The sequence below is a fragment of the Parus major genome, chromosome 7 (assembly GCF_001522545.3).
Source record: "Parus major isolate Abel chromosome 7, Parus_major1.1, whole genome shotgun sequence".
Lineage (NCBI taxonomy): Eukaryota > Metazoa > Chordata > Aves > Passeriformes > Paridae > Parus > Parus major.
The window spans coordinates 9,573,697-9,593,080 of record NC_031776.1 but is presented as its reverse complement, the minus strand read 5'-3'; the positions used below and the strand labels follow the sequence as shown (position 1 = coordinate 9,593,080).

General features: G+C 39.6%; 2 protein-coding genes across 12 annotated transcripts in view; both read left to right on the top strand.

Moving 5' to 3' along the window:
* Positions 1-6,728, top strand: part of ANKRD44 (ankyrin repeat domain 44) — a 139,619-nt gene extending 132,891 nt beyond the window's left edge. For 6 of the 11 annotated variants that reach the window (XM_033516206.1, XM_033516205.1, XM_015634338.1 and 3 more), the window contains exon 28: positions 2,071-6,728. In XM_033516206.1, the coding sequence (XP_033372097.1) occupies positions 2,071-2,336 (266 nt within the window). In that variant the 3' untranslated portion in view covers positions 2,337-6,728. Of the gene's footprint in view, positions 1-150 lie in introns of all 11 variants that reach the window. The other 5 variants (XR_004498391.1, XM_033516209.1, XM_015634341.1 and 2 more) reach the window with 5 other exon arrangements.
* An 827-nt stretch (positions 6,729-7,555) lies between these two features.
* PGAP1 (post-GPI attachment to proteins inositol deacylase 1) overlaps positions 7,556-19,384 on the top strand; it is a 29,994-nt gene continuing 18,165 nt past the window's right edge. Inside the window, exons 1-7 of the mRNA XM_015634342.3 lie at positions 7,556-7,753; positions 11,852-12,005; positions 14,614-14,789; positions 15,417-15,588; positions 16,670-16,830; positions 18,388-18,440; positions 18,616-18,682. Of these exons, the coding sequence (XP_015489828.1) occupies positions 7,601-7,753; positions 11,852-12,005; positions 14,614-14,789; positions 15,417-15,588; positions 16,670-16,830; positions 18,388-18,440; positions 18,616-18,682 (936 nt within the window). The 5' untranslated portion in view covers positions 7,556-7,600. The remainder of the gene's footprint in view (positions 7,754-11,851; positions 12,006-14,613; positions 14,790-15,416; positions 15,589-16,669; positions 16,831-18,387; positions 18,441-18,615; positions 18,683-19,384) is intronic.

The window sequence follows — 19,384 nt, the reverse complement described above, 5'->3', positions numbered from 1 at the left end:
TGATGCTTTTATCCTTCCAAGAACAGACAATGAGTTGTGTGAGTACGTATTTTAAAAAAAAAATTAAGATGCTCTTTTGTTAGTATAAAAATCTACTTTAAACATCACAGCGGTCCCTTTTACTGTTCATTTTGCATGTACTGTCAACAGCTAGTCTTTTTTAATGCCTGAGTGCAGTGGTAACTTGAATTTCCTAAACATGCAAGTGGCACCGGATAATTCTGACGCCTTGCAGAAGAATTAAGGATTTTGCATTCAATCAGCGCATGTTTTAATGGGTAGGAAGAAAACCATCAACATACGTTTGAGTGTGTCCCAGCTCATTCTGAGATCAAACTTGTGCTTGACAATTACCTGACCTAATCCAAGATGCAATTAAATTACTGTTGTCTCATAAAATACATAATTGGTTACTAAATTAAATAATTTTGTTTCAGACTTCAATGAAGTCCTCCCCTAAAAATTATGAGGAACCATAGAGGGATGTGATTCTACAATTATAGTTTTCAAAAATATCTTCCTGAAACAAGTTGGTCTTTCTTACAATACTAACTCCATGGCATTAATGTAACAATTTGGTACCTTCATCTTTCCATATCTGTAAAGTAACAATAAATGAAGTAACTACTCACCTATCATTGCAAGAAATTTGCAATCTATGGATGAAAATAACTGAGTGGTATTTGCTGTAAGCCAAATGCTACTTAGCTGTACTTGCCAGAATGAGTTACCCAGAAGTTATCTGACCCTAACCTCACTTAGAAATAGGGGACAGCAAAATGAACCAGACTAGCTTCTAACCACAGATTTTATCCTTAAAATAGGACATACAGGTCCAGCTAATTTCTATGTAACAAATGACAATTAAGTTTAAATTTTATATAAATTTAGTTTTTCTAGGAACAGCATGCACAGTTTAAAAGAGAGATGTTCAAGATGTTAAAAGTAGAATCTCAGTGTACTTACAGATCTAGAGAATATTAACACTTGAACACATGGAACTAACATGGAAGAGGAAATGCACTGACTGCAATCAGTGCTTAAATGTGGGTATTTTGCAACAAAACTGTATTCTCTTTTTGCCCACCAAATTCATCTGTGCTGCAGATCTTGGCTTCCTCAAGGCAGGAGGTACCAGAAGTGGCCACTGCCTTGCATTATTATTGCTGCAGCACTGAAGATTTAACCACCTGCAAAATAATTTTTCAGCTCTTAGCATGAAAGGAGGATTTGTTGGGAAATGCTGGAGTTCTGCACAGCAGCCTGTAAAATGTACAGACAGTAAGTGTAATGAGCACACTGGCTTCCAGGGCTCGTGTACATGAAGAGCTGCTTTAGGGACAGTGCTTGGACTGGAGCCAAGTTAAACTGCAGTGAAGACAAGCTTCCAATAGCTCCTCAGTCCTCCCTTTGACTGACATTGGAGTCATACCTGCTCTGTATTTGAAGTGTATGCCATGCTTGCTGAATACAGCTGTTATTCTTCTAACACAATGTACATTTGGGTAACTAAACATCCATGTACTCAGTTACACCTGCTATTCATGTACCCCCTGCAGTGGTCTAATTCTTTTATAATTTAATTCCTAAATAAACTGCTTGCCAAGTTGAGTAGATGCTCAACTGATCAGTCTTTAAAATTGTTTTCTTATCGAATCAAAAATGTTTTACACTAATTATCTTTCACGTGTAATGAAAGTTGTTCTCAGAATGAGACTCGTTCATACATGCAGAAAGCGATGCCAGTTTCTGTCCCTGTTGCTGTAACTCCCTGTTCTGTATTGGCCACGCTGTCTGTGCTGTAGAAGTGTGTTTAGTGAGTGCTTTGACTGAACTGGTGCAGTGTTTGCTGCCTGGTCTCACACGAGCAGTGCTTGTTGTGGTCCCGGTGACTGCAGTGCCCCCAGTGTCTCTCCCAGCATGTCCCGTGTGAGTGAGTAACACGCCCGTGGCCTGGCATGTGTAACCCCATCCGTGTCCCCACGGTGTCCCTAGAGATGTACCTGAGGAATGCTGGGTGCCCCGGGTGCCCTCAGTACTAACCATTGCCTTGTCTGCGTTTGTGCCCAGGTCATACGCCAGCCCTGGCTTGTGCTCCTAACAAAGACGTGGCTGACTGCCTGGCACTCATTTTGGCTACCATGATGCCTTTTTCTCCCTCCAGTTCAGTGACGGCTTTCAACTTCACTTGTTTTAAAAAAGACAATTTGGGCAGGACGCACCTCTGCGATGGCTCCGCTATGGGTGGCATTAACTCTTACAATAAGCCCTTGAGTAATAACATAGGAACAGAGGATGGGTACAATGAAAATGATTCGGATTCTGAAACATTTTGACTCATTGGTATTAGAAAAACTCTTTTGTTATTATTTCATTTCAGCTTTAATTTTTGTCTTTTTAAACAGCTTAAATCCCACAGTTATATTCTTAACTATTATTCTTGACAAGTCGCTATCGAAAGATTTGTAGTGTTGATGAGAATCAAGCCTTTAAATAACAAAATTAGAGGGACTTACTGGAACATATTCCTACTAGGGTTCTGCAGCTTTTCAGTTTCCTTATGTTTTCTTTAGGTCCAAAGTGCCCCTGTGGAAAGTCTCTACCTCTTATTTTAAGTAGAAAAAGATAAAATGCCTTTTTTCTTTTTGACAGCACAAATAAACAGGGAACTGTTCATAAAGAGTTCTTTCATGTTTTAGCTGCACCTTTAGTACACAATCCTATTTCCAGCATAACCTTCACAGATTTGAGCATCACCCCTTTCCTACATTTGTCTGTTTCCTGCTTCCAGGGGCTCTATTAATTAGATATTTTTTTTACACGAACCAAAGGTAAAGTTGTAATCTTAAAAATGCCTGTATTATTTTCTACAGGAAATAAAACATTTTACATTCTGCCTGTATTAAGCACTTAAACATACAGAAGGCACTTTTTACAGTTCTTAGTTGCAGTACACAATTAGAAAAATGTAGTTGTTAATTCTTAAGGCCAAATTCTGCTCATCTCACCATATTTTCCCATGAACATCACTTCTGTAAAATGCTAATCACTTGGCCCTTATTTTTTTTCAATTCAGCACAAATGTGTATGGTTTATTTGCACTACAGAATTAGGGTCATGGCATGTTTCTGTCATCTGAGCCATTAATCATGAATCCAGTACCAGGAAAAAAAAAAAGAAAAAGGGAGAGGGGGAGAAATCAGGTGTAGACAAAGGTGTATGTAGAAGTTTATAATGATTTGCCAATTTAAATGGCACTTTTTTCCTTTTCTATGGTTAAATAACTTATTTTTACTGTAAACAGTATTGAATTTTAAAATACTTTTGCCAGTGTTTTGATTAACAGAGCAAAGGTAAAGCAATGAAAGCATAACACCAAAAGTTGAAATACCAAACACCAGAAACACAACAGTACTGTGCAGGGGACCAGAGATAGATGCTAAAAAGCCTTTTGTCACCAGCTCTTAAAGCAGTGTCAACTTTGTGAATATGTTTACTCCTTCTGCCAAAGTTTCTAGGTCAAATGGACCCCGACCCTCCTCTGCAACAGATGTACAAAAGGAAGAATGAGACTTTGTAAACAAAAACAAAAAACACAAACAAAAACTATCATGAACTAACCAGCTGTACCAAGAGGACCAAAATGCTTCAGTAATTAAATTGAAGACTTTGCTACTTTTTTTTTTTTTCTTCAAATGTGAGTGACATAATGAAGTAGTTTTTTCTAAATGATAAAAATATACACTTTTGAGGTAATAGTTTGAGTAGTCTTGGCTGAATTTTACATTTTATGACACAGGTTTCAAGTTGACATTTTTAACTGATGATGTCTTGACCACAGGTGGGTTTTTTTCCCAGGCTTAAGAATATGTTCATATACTTTTAATGTAAATGTGTTTCTATTTATTTGAAATGAAACAAATGCCCAGGAAAAATAACTATGGCTTGTTCTCCTAGTTAGCATTCATGCATAATGAAATGTGAATCTGACAAGACCGAGAGCCTGAGTAGCAAAAGGAAGGGTGGATGCACTCTGGGAAAGTGCCCATCTTGTACAGAATGCAAAGGTCCACTGGCTGTGTTGGGAAAAAGCAGAAAGCAAAACACCTTCCTTTGTTTAGGAGCTTAAGAAAGGGATCCAGCCCCTTGCCAAACAGGTGAGAAAACCCATGCAGCTGTGGCAGAGCATGGAGTCAGGTGTTCCTGTCCCTGTCATTCACACTCAGCTCGTCTCAGGCCTGTGTCTGTGCTGGGAGGGTGAGATGAGCTTCCCCGGTGCTCACTTTCAGCAGGGTAAAGGAAAAGGAAGGAGATGAATTTTAGTTGCAGTTGTTAGCCCCATTCTGCTGAATTGTTGAAAATCTATTGGCAGATTTCAATTCTTTAATTAGGAAAAAATATTTATATATTAAGTTTATTTTGCCTTACTGAAATTGAGTATTTTTTTTCCTTGAACATCAGCAATTTTCAAAAGTTTACAACAAAAAAAACCCTCTTTTCTCTCAACTCTGTAGTTTCTACAGTAGAATGTCAGAGAACCTGAAACCTTTGTTTTCTCCTCAGAAATAGTGTGAAATAAAATTCTAATTGATTTTTCTCAGCATTTTTGCTTTTAAAACTTGCAGAATAGCAAAAACCACCTTACTTAAAGCACTGAAAATAAGAGAGATCAATTGTTAAAATTTTCAGTGGTGCCTGTTCCAAAATGAATAGTAATCCCAAATTTTGGGGTTTTTTTTATGTGGAAGGATGGCATTGAAAACAAACATATGGGAAATAGCTGCCACCTGTCTAACAGCAGAATCAGCATTTTAATCTTATTTTAAGCAGAAATGTAGGCAGGCTCCTTGGCAGGATTAGTTATAAGTCTCACCCTGAAATACAGAAAATTACGCTATCCTACATGACAGTGCTTCATTAAGAGAAAACCAGCCCTCTTTATAAAAAGTTTATTTTTTCTTGTCATTTAAAATGTTTCAGTACTTTTGCCTGCTACCATACAGTTACCAAAATTTTTTCTAATTGCGATACCTCGTAACACTGGTAATTGTGTAGCACAACAACTGCTGCCTCTTCGCGCACCCCAGAAGCAGAGGTGATTTATTTCTGAGTCACGCTGGTCCTTCCAGGAACCAAATCTTACCTTTACCCATGAAACCCTACGATGCTGCCAGGATGCAGCATTCCAAAAAGCACGGGAACATACTCTGTGCTTGCACCTCCAGGGCACTGCACAGGTCCTGTTTTGAGGGTGCCGGATTTAGGAGGAAAAGTGCCATGAGCGAGATGCTCAGGAGTGCTCAGTGTTGCCCTGTCCCACATCTCATGTGAGTTACCAGAATCCCTTTTTTTTTGTATGCTAGCACATTAATCTGTAATTTATCACATGTAGAAATAAATGTGTAGTTTAGGGCAGGTATTTAAGCATGGGAGTAACGTTACTCTTGTAAATAATCTTAAATAATCTTGCCTTTCTGTGGACTTCTTACAAGAGTAATCATACAGAATTGTTGCACTTAACCCTGGATCCTGCAGCTTACAGTACGTGGACAACTTCTGTGTCTGCACCCAGCAGAGGGCACTTGGGGAGGGACAGCTCCCTGCCCAGGTGTACTGGCAGGATCGTTTCATCCTGTATTTTAACCACAGCTGCAGGTGGAATCCAGAGCAGGACGGGCTCCCAAGCCTCTCTCATAAATACTGAGTCACAACCTCCGGACTGCCTGAAATTGCTGTGAAATAGCTCAGGGGATTTCTGTTCATCGCTACTAAAAGGGCACCATAATGTGTTTGGTACTTTTATGCAGTCAACAACTGCCAGGTTATTGAATTAGAACAAACACATGAAATGAATTGTTTATCCATTGTACTGTTGAGAAACTTGGTTATGTATTTGAGGATGATTTTAAAAAAAAAAATTGTGATTTTTATTCTTAGTCATGTAAGAACTATTAGAGTGCCTTTTTATATTTGTGTATAATGGAAATGTTTTGTGAAACTTGTCTCTTTTTTTTTTTTCATTTGAGTGTTATAAAAGCAATATATTACCAGTAAATTTTCATTTCAGACCTTTTTTGAATGTATAAAGTGTTTCTTCTTTTCATATGTTCTACCTGCATTGAAATGAAAATTAATATGCTAAATTTCTATAGGAATAATGTATAATTTTTGCAGTGCTGAAAATGCTTTCTTATTACACAAAAGTAAACTTAGGTCAGTGTTATAGGAAAGGGCGTTTTAAACTAGTGACAATCTTGAGTGTGTGTATAAAATGTAATTTTATGCATTTCTTATGCAGTGATCTACATATTAAAGCCAATATCTTATGTTTTGTAGGTTTTGTCTTATATTTTATGCTTTAGCATGTGCAATATATCTTTACAAACCACGGTGATACGCATCTGGTGCCAGTGTTATATTTTGCATAACATTTGTAATAAACAATATAAAAACGTTTGATGGTTGCAGTGGGGTTTTGTCGGTATTGTTTGCTTTTGTAAATTGAAGTTTAAGAACTTGGGTAAATGTCACATATGAAATGAGGAAAAAAAACTTAATTCATTGAATGACTTGGAGTTCAACCTGAATCTTCTCAAGCACAGTTTAGTAACTTTTTAAACTACTGAATGCTGTATTAATGTAATAAAGAGCCCTAACTGTAAACTACTATTGCAGCGCATTCAGATGGTTATTTTTACAAATAAAAATGGTACAAATACTATGGAAAACTGAGTAAATTTTGTTTTTTTCGGGGGAACCGGGAAGGCGTAGGTATTCAGCAGTGGAAATGAAAATGCAACTATTTCGTAGTTCCCTCATGTGTAAATACCCCTTGCCCTAGAAAGCTGATTTTGTTTTCTATTTAGATTCGGGGAAAGTGGGGGAGCAAAATAAACCGCCAAGTAAATTTTGGTTTTGCTCAGTCATTAATTATTTCACTGTTTTCCCTGGCGAGCATCACCCGCTCTGCTGGGCGTGCCCTGCAGCGGGCTGGGGCAGCAATCCCACAGGGACAAAAATGCAGCCTAAAACTTAAAGATAGCCATAGTAACGTGTTAAAAGTACCCGAATTAAAGCAAACAAACAAAATCCACAAAAAGGAAAAGAAAAAATCCACAAAACCCCGAAAACAAATGACCACCAGCGCTTTAGGTGGTGAGTGTCTGCAGCTTTACGGATATTTATCAGTGAGCCGCTCCCCCCAGTGCAGGGCTCGTGCCCAGCGGGGTGTGTGGGGTTGTGTTTTCGGCCAGCTGCGCGGCCCGGCTGGCTCCGGCGGGCTTGGACCGGATCCCGAGCCCCCGGGGCGCTGCGGGGCCGAGCGGCCGCGCTCCCTCACGGCCCCGTGCAGCGCCCTCCCCATCATGGCGGACACGCCTCCCCCGCGAGCCGCGACATGGCGGGCGGGCCCCTCGGCCCAGCGGCCGCCCGACCTCCCCAACATGGCGGCCGCCCCCTGGCGCCGGCAGCGGCCAGGTTGAGGCGTCGGCTCGGCCGCCCTCCCGCTCCGCCTCCCGGGCGGCGGCGCTCCCGCCCCGCCCCGCCGTGCCCGTGTGCGCGGGGAGCCCGCGGGGAGCAGCGCTCCGCTCCGCGGGGCGCCATGGGGCGGGCGGGCCGCCGGCTGCCCGCGCTGGCAGCGCTCTTCTACGGGGCGCTGGCGGCCCTGGTGCTGCTGGGCGTGCGGGACGTGATGTTCCTCTACGAGGAGAACCGGTGCAGCATGACCTACATGTACGAGTACCCCGAGTACCTGGTGAGTGCGGCGGGGTGTAACAGGTGGGACCTGCCGCCCCCGGGGCGTTGCCGCCCGCCCCGCCGCGGCCGGAGCCGGGAGCCTGAGGCGCAGCTCCTCCGGGGGGAGAACAGCCCCTAACTCGGGGTTCGCCGCCGGGCTGGAGCCGAGAGCGGTGCATGGGGCACGGGCAGCTGGGGCGTGAGCGGGGCCGGGGCTGGCAGGACGCGCTGCCGTGCCCGCTTCTTGTGGCGGTGCCCCTCGGGGAGAGAGCGGTGGAAGAGCCGCCCACCTGTAACCCGGCGGGGCGTTCCGCGCTGCCAGCGGTGCAAAACCTGCCCGCGATCGAAGCTGCCGGTGCCTGGGGTTGACTGTAGCTCTGTGAAACGCAGGAGCTCACGCAGGTGTTGGCCGAGGAAGAGGCTGGGCCAGCTCCTCTGACAGCACTCCCAGCGCTGCCCGTGCCCAGGAGGCCGAGCCTTGCACTTCATGGCCCTTTCCGTGACTGCGGAGTGTGAAGTAACCAGTGTGTCCAAGAAGCGCATAACTGAGCTTTGACTATCAGTGTTCTTCCCGAGGTGGTGAACAGTGGTGCAAAGTCCTCTCGATAAGCACTTTGGAGGTGGCATGTCCCACAATGTACACGGTAGAGTTTGTAAATCTGTCTTGAGGTCCCTCTTGTTTTGCTAACAGAGCCTTGTAGAAGTCTCTTTGAAAACCTGGGATCAGTTTGAGAGAGGGGGCTGCTCCTGGAACTGGTTTTTTCCACACACTATTCCAGATTAGTAGTGGAAGGATGTAAATGCATATTTGTAAGTTTGCTGCTAACGCTGCACCATGCAGTTCTTAGAAAATAATTTCTCTTTTTGATAGTAGTTCTTACTACAGCATTTTCTTTTATAACTGGTTGATTTCTGAACATCAATTTTTCATTATCTGAGATCTAATCTATGTTGGAAAAAATAGTAGTTATTCTAAATAACACAGTTCAGAGGTAGGTTGAAAGCTGGCTTGCACAGTAAAGATGATCTAAAAGCAACACTTAAGTGTCTAAATTCATAATGAAACAGAAAGTTAAGTTTTGGATCTATTAACCTTCATTTGCTAACCTTGATATAGCCATCTTAGCCTACAAAAGAGGACCGTGGTATGGCTACAGGGTTTGTTTAGTCAGTGCTGTAGAACAAATTCACTTAAGCCATTATAAATACTTAAATACTATGCAGCAAGTTTTCGGATCTCCTAGCAGCCAAAACCTGCTTCAGCTTCAATCTGCAGCCAACCAACAGGAAGTTACTGGCAAGATCCGTGTGATGTTATTGGCGGGTGCCTGAAACTCTTGTCTGCCACCACATCTTTTGTATTTACTCATTATGTAAAGGCTTAAACTCCCAAACATCTTTAGGCGGGATGCAAGGCTTAGAGGTGAGCAGTAGTTGCGTGCAGAAGATGCAAGTCACAGCTGGCTGCATTGCCCTCTGGTATTTCTGTTTCCTGAGTAATCACTTTGCAGTGCAGAAAACGGTACTTTGGATTGGGGGGAAATTGGGAATTCGTTTGGGTTTGCTAAGGTATTGTGCTTTATAAGTAGCTTTTTATTGTTGGAGGTGTCTGTGTAGAGCTGCCTTCACTAGGAAATTGCAGGTTGGGAGTTTCAGGTGGGAGGTACCTGTCCTTGCTTCCAGATTGGTGTCACATTACAGAACAAATAACTGCTTGAGCAATTAAACAAGAGGTGTGATGTCTTTTGCGTCTATCAGTGTGGGTTAGCTCACAGTCAGCCTAGTAATTGATCATCTTCTTTTGCATGAGTTTTAGAACTGCAGTGTTTGAATTTAACCTGCCTTTGTCCTGTTCAGCTGTACTTGCCATGAGATTCAGAAGTTAGTAATGAGGACTTGTTCACAAAAACCTAATTTCTTATGGAACCAGGGTGAAAAATGAAGCCTGCACTGACATTTTAAAAAGTTGCTGTAGCTTGCTACAACTTATTACATAAGCATTATCTCGGGAGTTCACAGTTTAAACCCACTGTCATGGAACATGAATGTCTCTTTTCCTTTGGAGTTATACGTTGCCATTTTGTTATAATATTTAAATACTGTGAATTACAAAAAATCCCCAGTATTTTGACAGTACAATTCTCATGGGTTGTGTGAGTTTTTGTGTTTGACATTGCCCCAAGGAAGAACAGCATGTTAATTTTACATTCCATAAAAGTTTTAGGTAAAAGAAAACGAGCCAGGAAGTTTCTGTGGATGAACAGTTGATTTGATCTGTCAGGAAGTGATATAAGCACATCTTGATGGCACTCTTAGTTTAGTAATGGGAACTGCTGAAGGATTTTTCACATAATTTGGAAAGCCTTTGCAAGAGGAGCAGCAGAAAAGAATGAGAATGGGACAGTGAAGTCAGTGGAGCTAGAAAGGCAGGATGATGAAGAAAGGGAAAAGACCAAAGGACGATCTGAAGACATAATACCTCACACTCTCTTTTGTGTTAATGAATCAAGATAATGAAAATACTGTAAATAATACACACACATAGATATAACTCATAGAATAGAGATATTATATATATATATATACATCTAAAAACATCATGAAAATAGTTTGGAAATAACCAACATACCAAAAATTTTGGAGGCCAAGGGGGAAGGAAAACAGTCATTAGTTGAGGAGAGATAGGGAAGAACTGGGGAAGGGAAGGAATGTGGGGACACAGAATTAAATCTGGGGTAGATACCACAGAATACCTCAGAATCTCTGTGGTAGGTGCAGCTGAGAGAAAACAATAAATTGTTTGAATGAAAGATACTTCTATTTCAGGGTAGCAGTTAAGAGAGACTTTACAGAAGATTCCTGATACAAAACTGAGTTTAGTCTTGACTTGATTCTGTAAAAGCATTTCCTTAGAATATAAATTACACCATAAATACATTTATTTTTGTATTACCTTATTTTTCTCTCAATTGTTGTAACATAATCAAACATTGGAATGAGTGTATTTGCACTCATCAAATGTTATAATAAAATTTTAAAAATCTGTATCTTAGAACCTCAGAGTTATAAACCAGTCAGCCTCTATGCAGGTGTTAAACCGAAATAGTAGTAAACAAGAACACATTTAATTAAGACAGTGCCATGTGACTCTAAGAGATTGACTTACAGGTGTAAGATTAATCCTCACCTAGCCATTGGGATCAAAGAGATCTTGTTCTTTTCTCCTTGGGAATCCTAATCCTGTGAATCAGATGTGTGCTAGGTTAGGGGGTTACTTGTTTTTGTCTTTAGCATAAGAAATACAGCCTTCTTTCAAGGAACAACTGACATGTACGTTTGGCTTGGGTTGTTGCAGAACCAGGTGGTTTTGTCAGACCACAGACCCAGCTCTGAAAATGAAACAGAAACAGCCTCAAAGTACCAAGGGTTTGCTTTATCTGCTGAGCTGTGTTGAGGTGGTTACTGCTGTTGTTCAAACTCCCACTGCAGGTGATGTCTCTGTAAAAATCAGCTAAGAGAGTTCCCACAGCCTCTGCAGTTTACCCTGAGGTAACAGGTGTCATCTGTCACCCACACCACACTGCTCTCCAGGTTCAGCTTGTCCCATCCTTGTTCTGAGATCCATGGCATTGGAAGGGATTCCTGAACCATTCCTGTGCCTCAGGAATAGTGAAATAGCATCACTCACATGCCCCAGTTTCTGGTCTCAGCTTCTCCTGGGAGAATTGGTGGGGTTTTGATATGCCTTTTTTTTTTCCCTCTTCCCCCCCCCCCCATTATAAGGATGGATTTACTTATGAATGTGCAGCTTTGATAGATATATAATTGCATTCATTTGAAGTTTGTTTCAAAGCTGGTTGTAAGTAATCACTGTTTAGAGTAGCTGCAGCCAGTATTTTGCCCAGTAATACTTACTTAAACAGTTTGCTTGATATTCCATTTTTGATTAGCTTTTTATAAAGCCAAACCCAGTTTTTCAATTCTTTAGACTGTAATTTACAACCATAAAAATAAAACCACATAAGCCAGATCATTTAAATGGCTGGATAGCCACAGCATTTTCCTGTTTGTAACACTGTAAACAAGGTGTTTGTTTTCTTTTTAACTTTTGCAATAGAAAATAAAATTACCCAAGAAAACAGCCAGACGATACCCAGCATATGAGCTGTATCTCTATGGGGAAGGGAACTATGCTGAAGAAAACAAAAATCTCCTATTGACAGGAATTCCAGTTCTCTTTCTTCCTGGGAATGCTGGTAGTTATAAACAAGGTAAGTGTATTGCTGAGTTATAGCTTTGTTACAAAAAAAGCTCTCACATTTGTACATTAGGTAATTTTCTGTTTGAAATAATACCAGACAGAGCCATAACAGTTGATCATATTAAATGTCTGTTTAATTTCAAACAGTCAAGATACATGATTATTGTTTGAAATCAGTCGAATGGTTATGCTATAATATTTCTCTGGAGCAAGCCTTTTGAAAGCCAGAAATATTACAGTTTATGCTGTCCTCTGGCAGCACTGCACCCTTGCTGTACTTTTGATTGCAAACATCTAGTTGGTTTTGATTTGAACAATGTTTAGTGCAGTTAATGCCAAATAAAGCATGACCTGAATTTGATTAGGAGAAACTGAACCATCTGTCATCTGTGATGAAAAGGAATTACATGCTATAGAAAGCAGCATCATCTAAGCTTGCCCTCTAGTTTCATTATTCCCCACATCTTTATGTAGGGGTGTTTTTCCCTTAACATCATCTTTGCTTTACATGTAGCCTCTTTGTTTTCCCTCTTATGTTTCTAGAAGCCAGATGAAGAGCAGTAATATTTTTAAAGCATTTTTATTTTTTCATTCTGAATACCAAAGCTAATGGTATGTGAAGTTTTGTGTTTCAGTGTTTACTTTGGTACCTGCTATTCCTTCCAGTCTGGGTTTGTCAGACTGTTATTTTTGTTCCCTAAAATGTGCTTTGAAACAGTAAATAACACTCTCGTGGTGTTAGAAAAGGGATGTGTGTGTGTGGGGAAAACTGGCACAGTCTGAACCCTCATGTCTTACTGTGATAATTTCTCCTTATATTAGCACTAAACTTGATGATTAATTTTCCCGATTTCAGAGAACCTTTAGAGAGCTGGGATTTTTTGAGAACATAGTTGCTTAGCTTATAACAGTGTAAAATATTTTACCAATAAGTACTTTCAGAAAACCCATACAGTCTTCCAGGCACAATAGCATCAAAAGAAGATTACTAACATAATGATTATGAGAGGTGCCATATGGACTTTTGTGATTATGCATCAAATATTGCAAATCTGTGAATTAATGCTGTCTCTATAAACACACGGCAGTACATCACTATGCAGGAAATAGAATGGTACTCTCAGGGCATTTTAGGAATCAAAAGGAAATTTCTGAAGAACAAATAAACTAGGTGAGTAGAAGTACCACATGCTATAGGAGCAATACATATTTTAGTAATGTTCTTTTTGGAGTGGATTTAGGGAGACTGGCAATACATCTGTGCATTTTGCAAAACTTTTCTTAAAATTAATTCATATTAATTCATACTTTCTTCAGAATTTATTGGGAGATAACATGGTTGTATTCTGATGCCTAGATGAGCAGAGGTGTTGCTATTGTAGTTTTCTTAGTTGTTTAAAATATATTCATAAGTGGTGCTGCTGCCTTTGCTGGCCTTGTTATTTTCATAGAATCATCTAGGTTGGAAAGGACCTTTAACATCATGGAATGCAAGCATTTAACCAGCACTGCCAAGCCCACCACTAAGCCATGTCCCTGAATGCCACATCTACAAGGGTTTCAAATGCCTCCAGGGATGGCAACTCCACCACTGCCTTGTGCAGCAAGTTCCAATGTCCAGCCACACTTTTTGGGAAAAAACATTTCCTAAGATTCAATATAAATGTTCCCTAGTGCAACTTCGGAACATCCTTTTGTCCTTTCACTTGAAAGAAGAGCTTCACTCACAACCCACCTTCAGGGGTTTTTGATGTGTTGCAGGCACTTTTGAAAGTGATGGTAATTTGTCATCTTGGGCACTAAAATGAAATTTGTAAAAAGCGCAAAATTCAGACTTTGAGTAAAAGATGATCTGAGACGGAGGGTTCTGCAGTTCTCTCAACCTGTTGTAGTCTAGGAGAATCTTGCTCCTATGTGCTGGATTTGGGCACACCTTTATGACCATCTGTTATTTTATACAGGCACTTTTGGAACTTTCTCTTTTATTTTCTTCTTCTGCTACTGTGCCTTCTTATTTGCAGCTGGTATTGTTCCCATCCTGCATTGTCTCTGTGGAAACTTGGGGACAATTCTGGACACTAAAGGCTGTATTAGATAGTGGCCAGGGTTAGACATGGAAGACAGGTCAGAGGCAAGACCTTGGAAAGTGAACATTTTCTCACTCAAGGTTTTAGATGGACAAGTGTCCTTTAGGGTTTGGTTTTACAGCCCTCCATACTTATCTTAGTGGTATTTTGGAATGTTGTCTTGGAGTTGATGGCCTTCAAAGGAGTTTTAGGAAAGCATAGCAGTAGGAATGCCTCTACAGTTGAAATCAAGAATGCCTTCTTGTCCTGGTGGTAATAAGAAGGTGCGAGGGAGATAAGAAAGGCAGCCCTAAGGTGGAGCAATCCTTGCTGCTTGTAAAAATTTGTTCTTGACATAAAATACCTCTCTAGTCAGCAGTAAGCTGAAAAGAGATGGTTTGGTTTTGAATGTCTTTTATAAATGGCTTGAGGTCAACAATGGATTTAATGTACTTGTTTCTGAATTGATTATGTATTTATGTGTTTTTCTGCTAAAATGGTGCTAAGCAGTGGCTGTTGGACTGTTCTAATTGATGTGGTTTCTTTTCCTAGTACGTTCCCTTGGCTCCATTGCACTTAGAAAAGCAGAAGATGTTGACTTCAAGTATCATTTTAATTTCTTCAGTGTCAACTTTAATGAGGAGTTGGTTGCATTGTATGGTGGTAGCCTGCAACGACAGACCAAGTTTGTCCATGAGTGCATAAAAGTAATTCTGAAGTTGTACAGGGTAAGTAGTGACACGTGCTGAGTAATGTACTTCCATTTGGGAATGGAATTCTGGCTGCCTTTCCTGCTGCAAAACTGAAGAGTGATGAGTAGGGGAGGGAGACTTGAAAATGTGTGTAGATATTTGAAGGTGACAATAATGCAGTAGAGAATTGCTTTTCTTTAAGAGATTTTTAGTACTTGTGACAACCCCAAAGCTTTGGTGAGGTTCTGTGTTGTATTTCTAAATAAGTCCATACACAATGGAGGCCTTTTTCTAGTAGAGACATAAATGCCTGTAGCTTATTAAAATATTCATGTAGCATTGCCTTACAGCCAGTTTTCTCTGGGAAAGTTCTTTGATGTCCTCTGTCCTAAAAGTCTCAGAAATTAAAATAAGCTTAAGTATATTAAGCTTACACAAGCTAGCTACACAATGTTTCCTTTTGAGCTGGATACTTCATATTAAGCACATTTTCATGAGATAGCAAGTAAATTTTTATTCAGTTTGTAAACTTGTTAAGTTGATGCTAATTAATGTTGTCCTTGAAAGACCATAAGCTAATTTGGGGGGGATAAAATCTACAGCTAATAAGAACAGTTCAATGTCAGATCTGTTTCTGATGTGTCTGATTGCTCTTTGCTGAAGGATCGAGAATTTGCACCGAGCAGTGTAGCAATAGTTGGGCATTCCATGGGTGGTCTTGTTGCAAGAGCATTGCTCACTCTGAAGAATTTTAAGCCTGAACTTATAAACCTGCTCATTACACAAGCCACACCTCATGTTGCACCTGTAATGCCTTTAGACAAATATCTTACCGGTGAGTATTGCAGTTGTTTAATCACGTTGTATTTCTTTATTGAGCCTCTCAAGCTTTAGTGGGGAGATTCTTGCAAATCAACAGCAAAATGTGCTGCTTTATTTACTGTAATGAATCTGTTACTTTGTTATTCAGGTAGTTGAGGGTGCCAGGATACTCAGAGAAAGTCAAGTGTCATATAAAATGGATTATGTGGACTTGAGTTTCTGTGTGAGGCCTGGAGCTCTCAATAATTTGTAATTTAATAAGTTGCAGGGCATGTTACTAAATTTGTAAGCTTTCCAGTGAATGACGTATTTTCTTTCTTTTTTCTCTCCTTTTTTAAAACTTGACCTCTGTAAAGACTTTTATCTTTGCTGAATGAGACAGTGTTAGTTCTGTAGAAGGCGTTAAATGTAATATTTTTCATACCCAAACGTTGTAGAGGTGAGAATATAAATAAAGATATATTTATATATTTTAAATTTTTACAAAGAAAGATTGTATTTTCCCTCACCTAAATAACTGTGGCATAAAAATAAAGTATAATCATTACACATGTAGTAAACACTTCCTGAAAAGCTAGATTTGATTAAATAATACTGATTAAATATGTGTTTAGTGATAATTGTGCTGCTACATGTAGATACTGAGGGAATTGGTGAAGGAAAGAGAATAGACATTAATTCTCATTATTCTCTGTGACACCCAAGAGGAATGGATTATCTTTAGCTGCTGGATTTGATTTATTGTGCTTGTATTAATTCTCTATCCTACAGTTGATTTCAGTGCAATGCTTCTTCCTTACTGACTGTTTCTGGACTTCAAGTAAATGTGTATCTGTTTTTCAAATAAACCTATGGATTGCTGCTTTAACAATATATCTGCTCAGCTGATACAGAAAATGTATCTGTCTTTCCTAACCGCTACCTCTTCATGTTAAAACAATCATTTTCCTCTATTACATGAATCAAGTGATAATCACAGCTCAAATATCTCCAGGGGGGCTAACAGAAACTTTTAGTTAATGTTTATATAGCTCTTTTTTGTGTATCGAATAGGCTTATGGGAAAATTTTGATTGATTTTAATATATTTTATAGATTTTTATACAGCTGTAAACAATCATTGGATTCTAAAGGCCCAAGATTTAAGAAATTTAACTACCCTTTCTGTGGCGGGAGGATTCAGAGATTACCAAGTTCGTTCAGGACTGGCTTTTCTACCAAGATTGAGTCAACATGACAGTGCCTTATCTGTTGTGGTAAAAAAGAAAACTGTTTTTTTGGTTTTGCATGGAACTGTGTTAGATAGTTATTTGTGTAATGCATGTATCAGTGTCTATATGGGCAGCATAGTGTAAATAAATATGAAAATACTGCATGTTAAAACACTAAATGGATACTGTTTGGTTATAAAATCATAAATAGTTGATGTAGTCTAAGTGAGCCTCCACTAGAGGAGTATGTGTGGCACTGATTGGAATTATCTATCACTTGGTACTGTTTCTTCTTACCACCTGCTTGCACTTCTGCTCCAGAACTCAAGTTTTATTTCCCCGTGTTTTTGCAAGAGATGTGTAAGGGAGAATATGTACTATAGAGGTAGAGTGTTCTGTTATAAAAGAGAGCCCTGGCATGGCATATTCTTTTTGTATTTGTTGTTTTTAAAAGAATTTAAGAATAGAAAGGATGTAGAGGATCATCAAGTCAAATTTTCTGCTTTTTAAGGCATCTATCCTTCCAAAATTAATCAAGGGTCATCAGAAAGTATTTAGGTTTGTTGTTCCATCCCCTCTGCATCAACTTGTTCCCTACATGGAGAAGCTGGAAAACCCTCATAGGACTGGGGAAAATTTGTAATTTCCAACTTCCCTTTTACTGCAGAAGCCAGTTTTTTAATGCCTTTCTTCTGACATCTGCTTAAAATGTTACATGAAATAGCTGTCATTCCCTTGGTGTTTACTTCCCTGTGTGTTGTACAGAAAGCTGTCTATAAATAAGCTCAGCTCAGATCCTGCTAGGCTAAGAGGATTAACTCTGCATTCCCTTTGTCCTAGTAACCCTTCTCTGCATCTGCTCTACTTTCATTTCTCTTGAGTGTTGGTGACCAGAATTTTGCATGAGAACAGTGGTACCAGTTCTTTCTGGTTTTTGTTGTTTAGTTTTGGAGGTTGTATTGTGGTTGTTGCTGTTCAGTTTGTTTTTTTTCCTTCCCATGAGAGATGCATTAATAGTTCATAGCTTATTTGATTCACATTGAGCAATAGGTTGATGAGTTTCTTTTGTGGAGATTTTTTTTGATCTTGTTAGTCCCTAAAATGTGATATATGAAATCCATTTAAAGCCAAGTAATAGCTTCAGACTGTCCAGTTTTTTCTTTGTGGTGTTCTGATGGTTCTCTCTGTTGGGGACGCCCTTGGTTTCTCAACGGCAGCTTTTGTTGGTATGCTTCTATTCTCGTGTGCCAGGATCAGTTATTAAAATAGTAAGATTAGTCATAGAAGCAGTCTTTGAAGAAATTTTTGGTAAGTTTCCTCCACTCCCATTTTCTGCTCTTTCACCATTGGTCTCTGCTATCTAACATAGATAATTTGGTAATTTTGTTTTATAATTTTCATCTTGTCACATGCATCAAAGCTTACAAGATTGGTGACTGAAGAAGTCATTCTGTTGTACCCTAGGCCCTGAAACTCTTAAGATAAAGGCTGATTTTTATAATAATTGTGCAAATACGTTTAAATAAGGAGGGGAAAGGTTTCCATATAATTTTAGAATGTTGAGTACTAACAAAAGTTTAACCTTTTTCTTCACCTAAACAGAGCTCAGCTGTGCCTAGAGCTTGGGCCTCAACTGACCATCTCTCTATAGTGTGGTAAGATAATGAACAAAGGTTAATTGACTGATTGTGCATAGCTCTCTTCTCTACTGTTATCACTTTCTACCATAATTTAACTTCAGTTTAGTATTATGGTGAAGTCTCTTCTGACCAGTTTTATCACCCTAGGTCTTTCCTTTATAGATTTAATTTTACTTATTCTGCCTTCTAGGTGCAAAGAACTGATCCTGGCTACCATTAGAGCTTTCTTTGATCTCATAGATGAAAACACAAGGCAGGTCTGTATATTTACCCATGACACTTTCTTCTCCCATCTCAGAATGTTTAATCAGGATAAATATTTCCCTATTATACAGAAAACTTTTTTTTGCTTACTCTAAGTCATGCTGAGAAAATCGCATCCATTTTGTACCAATCACTGCAAAATCCCTTTGTGGTGTTTGACCAAAGAGTCAGAAATAACAAGATGTCAGTTCAGTTTTCATTATTGACTGCTTGATGCTATATAGCTGAGTTGTGGGCTGAACATTTCTTCCATAAAGCAGCAGGTTCAGTTGACCTTGTACCAGGATAAACAGATTTTGTTAGATGTGTAGCTGTGAATTTGACCTTTCAATGTGTACATAAGAGCAGAGCGCAAGACACGGAAGAGGAAGGATTTCAGGTGTTCCTTCTGAAGCTAGTTGGGAAAGACTCCTTTAGTTTTTCATGTATATGTCAATGTGTAATTTAGAGACACAAAAAGAGGAGTACAGTTGTTCTGCAGCACTGACTGTGCTAGAAGGTAAGACTTTCCAGAAATAAATTGTAATGGCCAGAGTTTTGGAAAGTGGAGTAGACGAAGATTAGGCGTGGAAGGTTTATTTGGAAAAAGCAAAACCCCAAACAAAAGTGCATCCCAGTGTAGCTATACAGCTGGATATGTGAACTTAGATTAGCCTAAATGTGCGAATTTTTCTTAAGCTCTGGCCTAAGTGTCC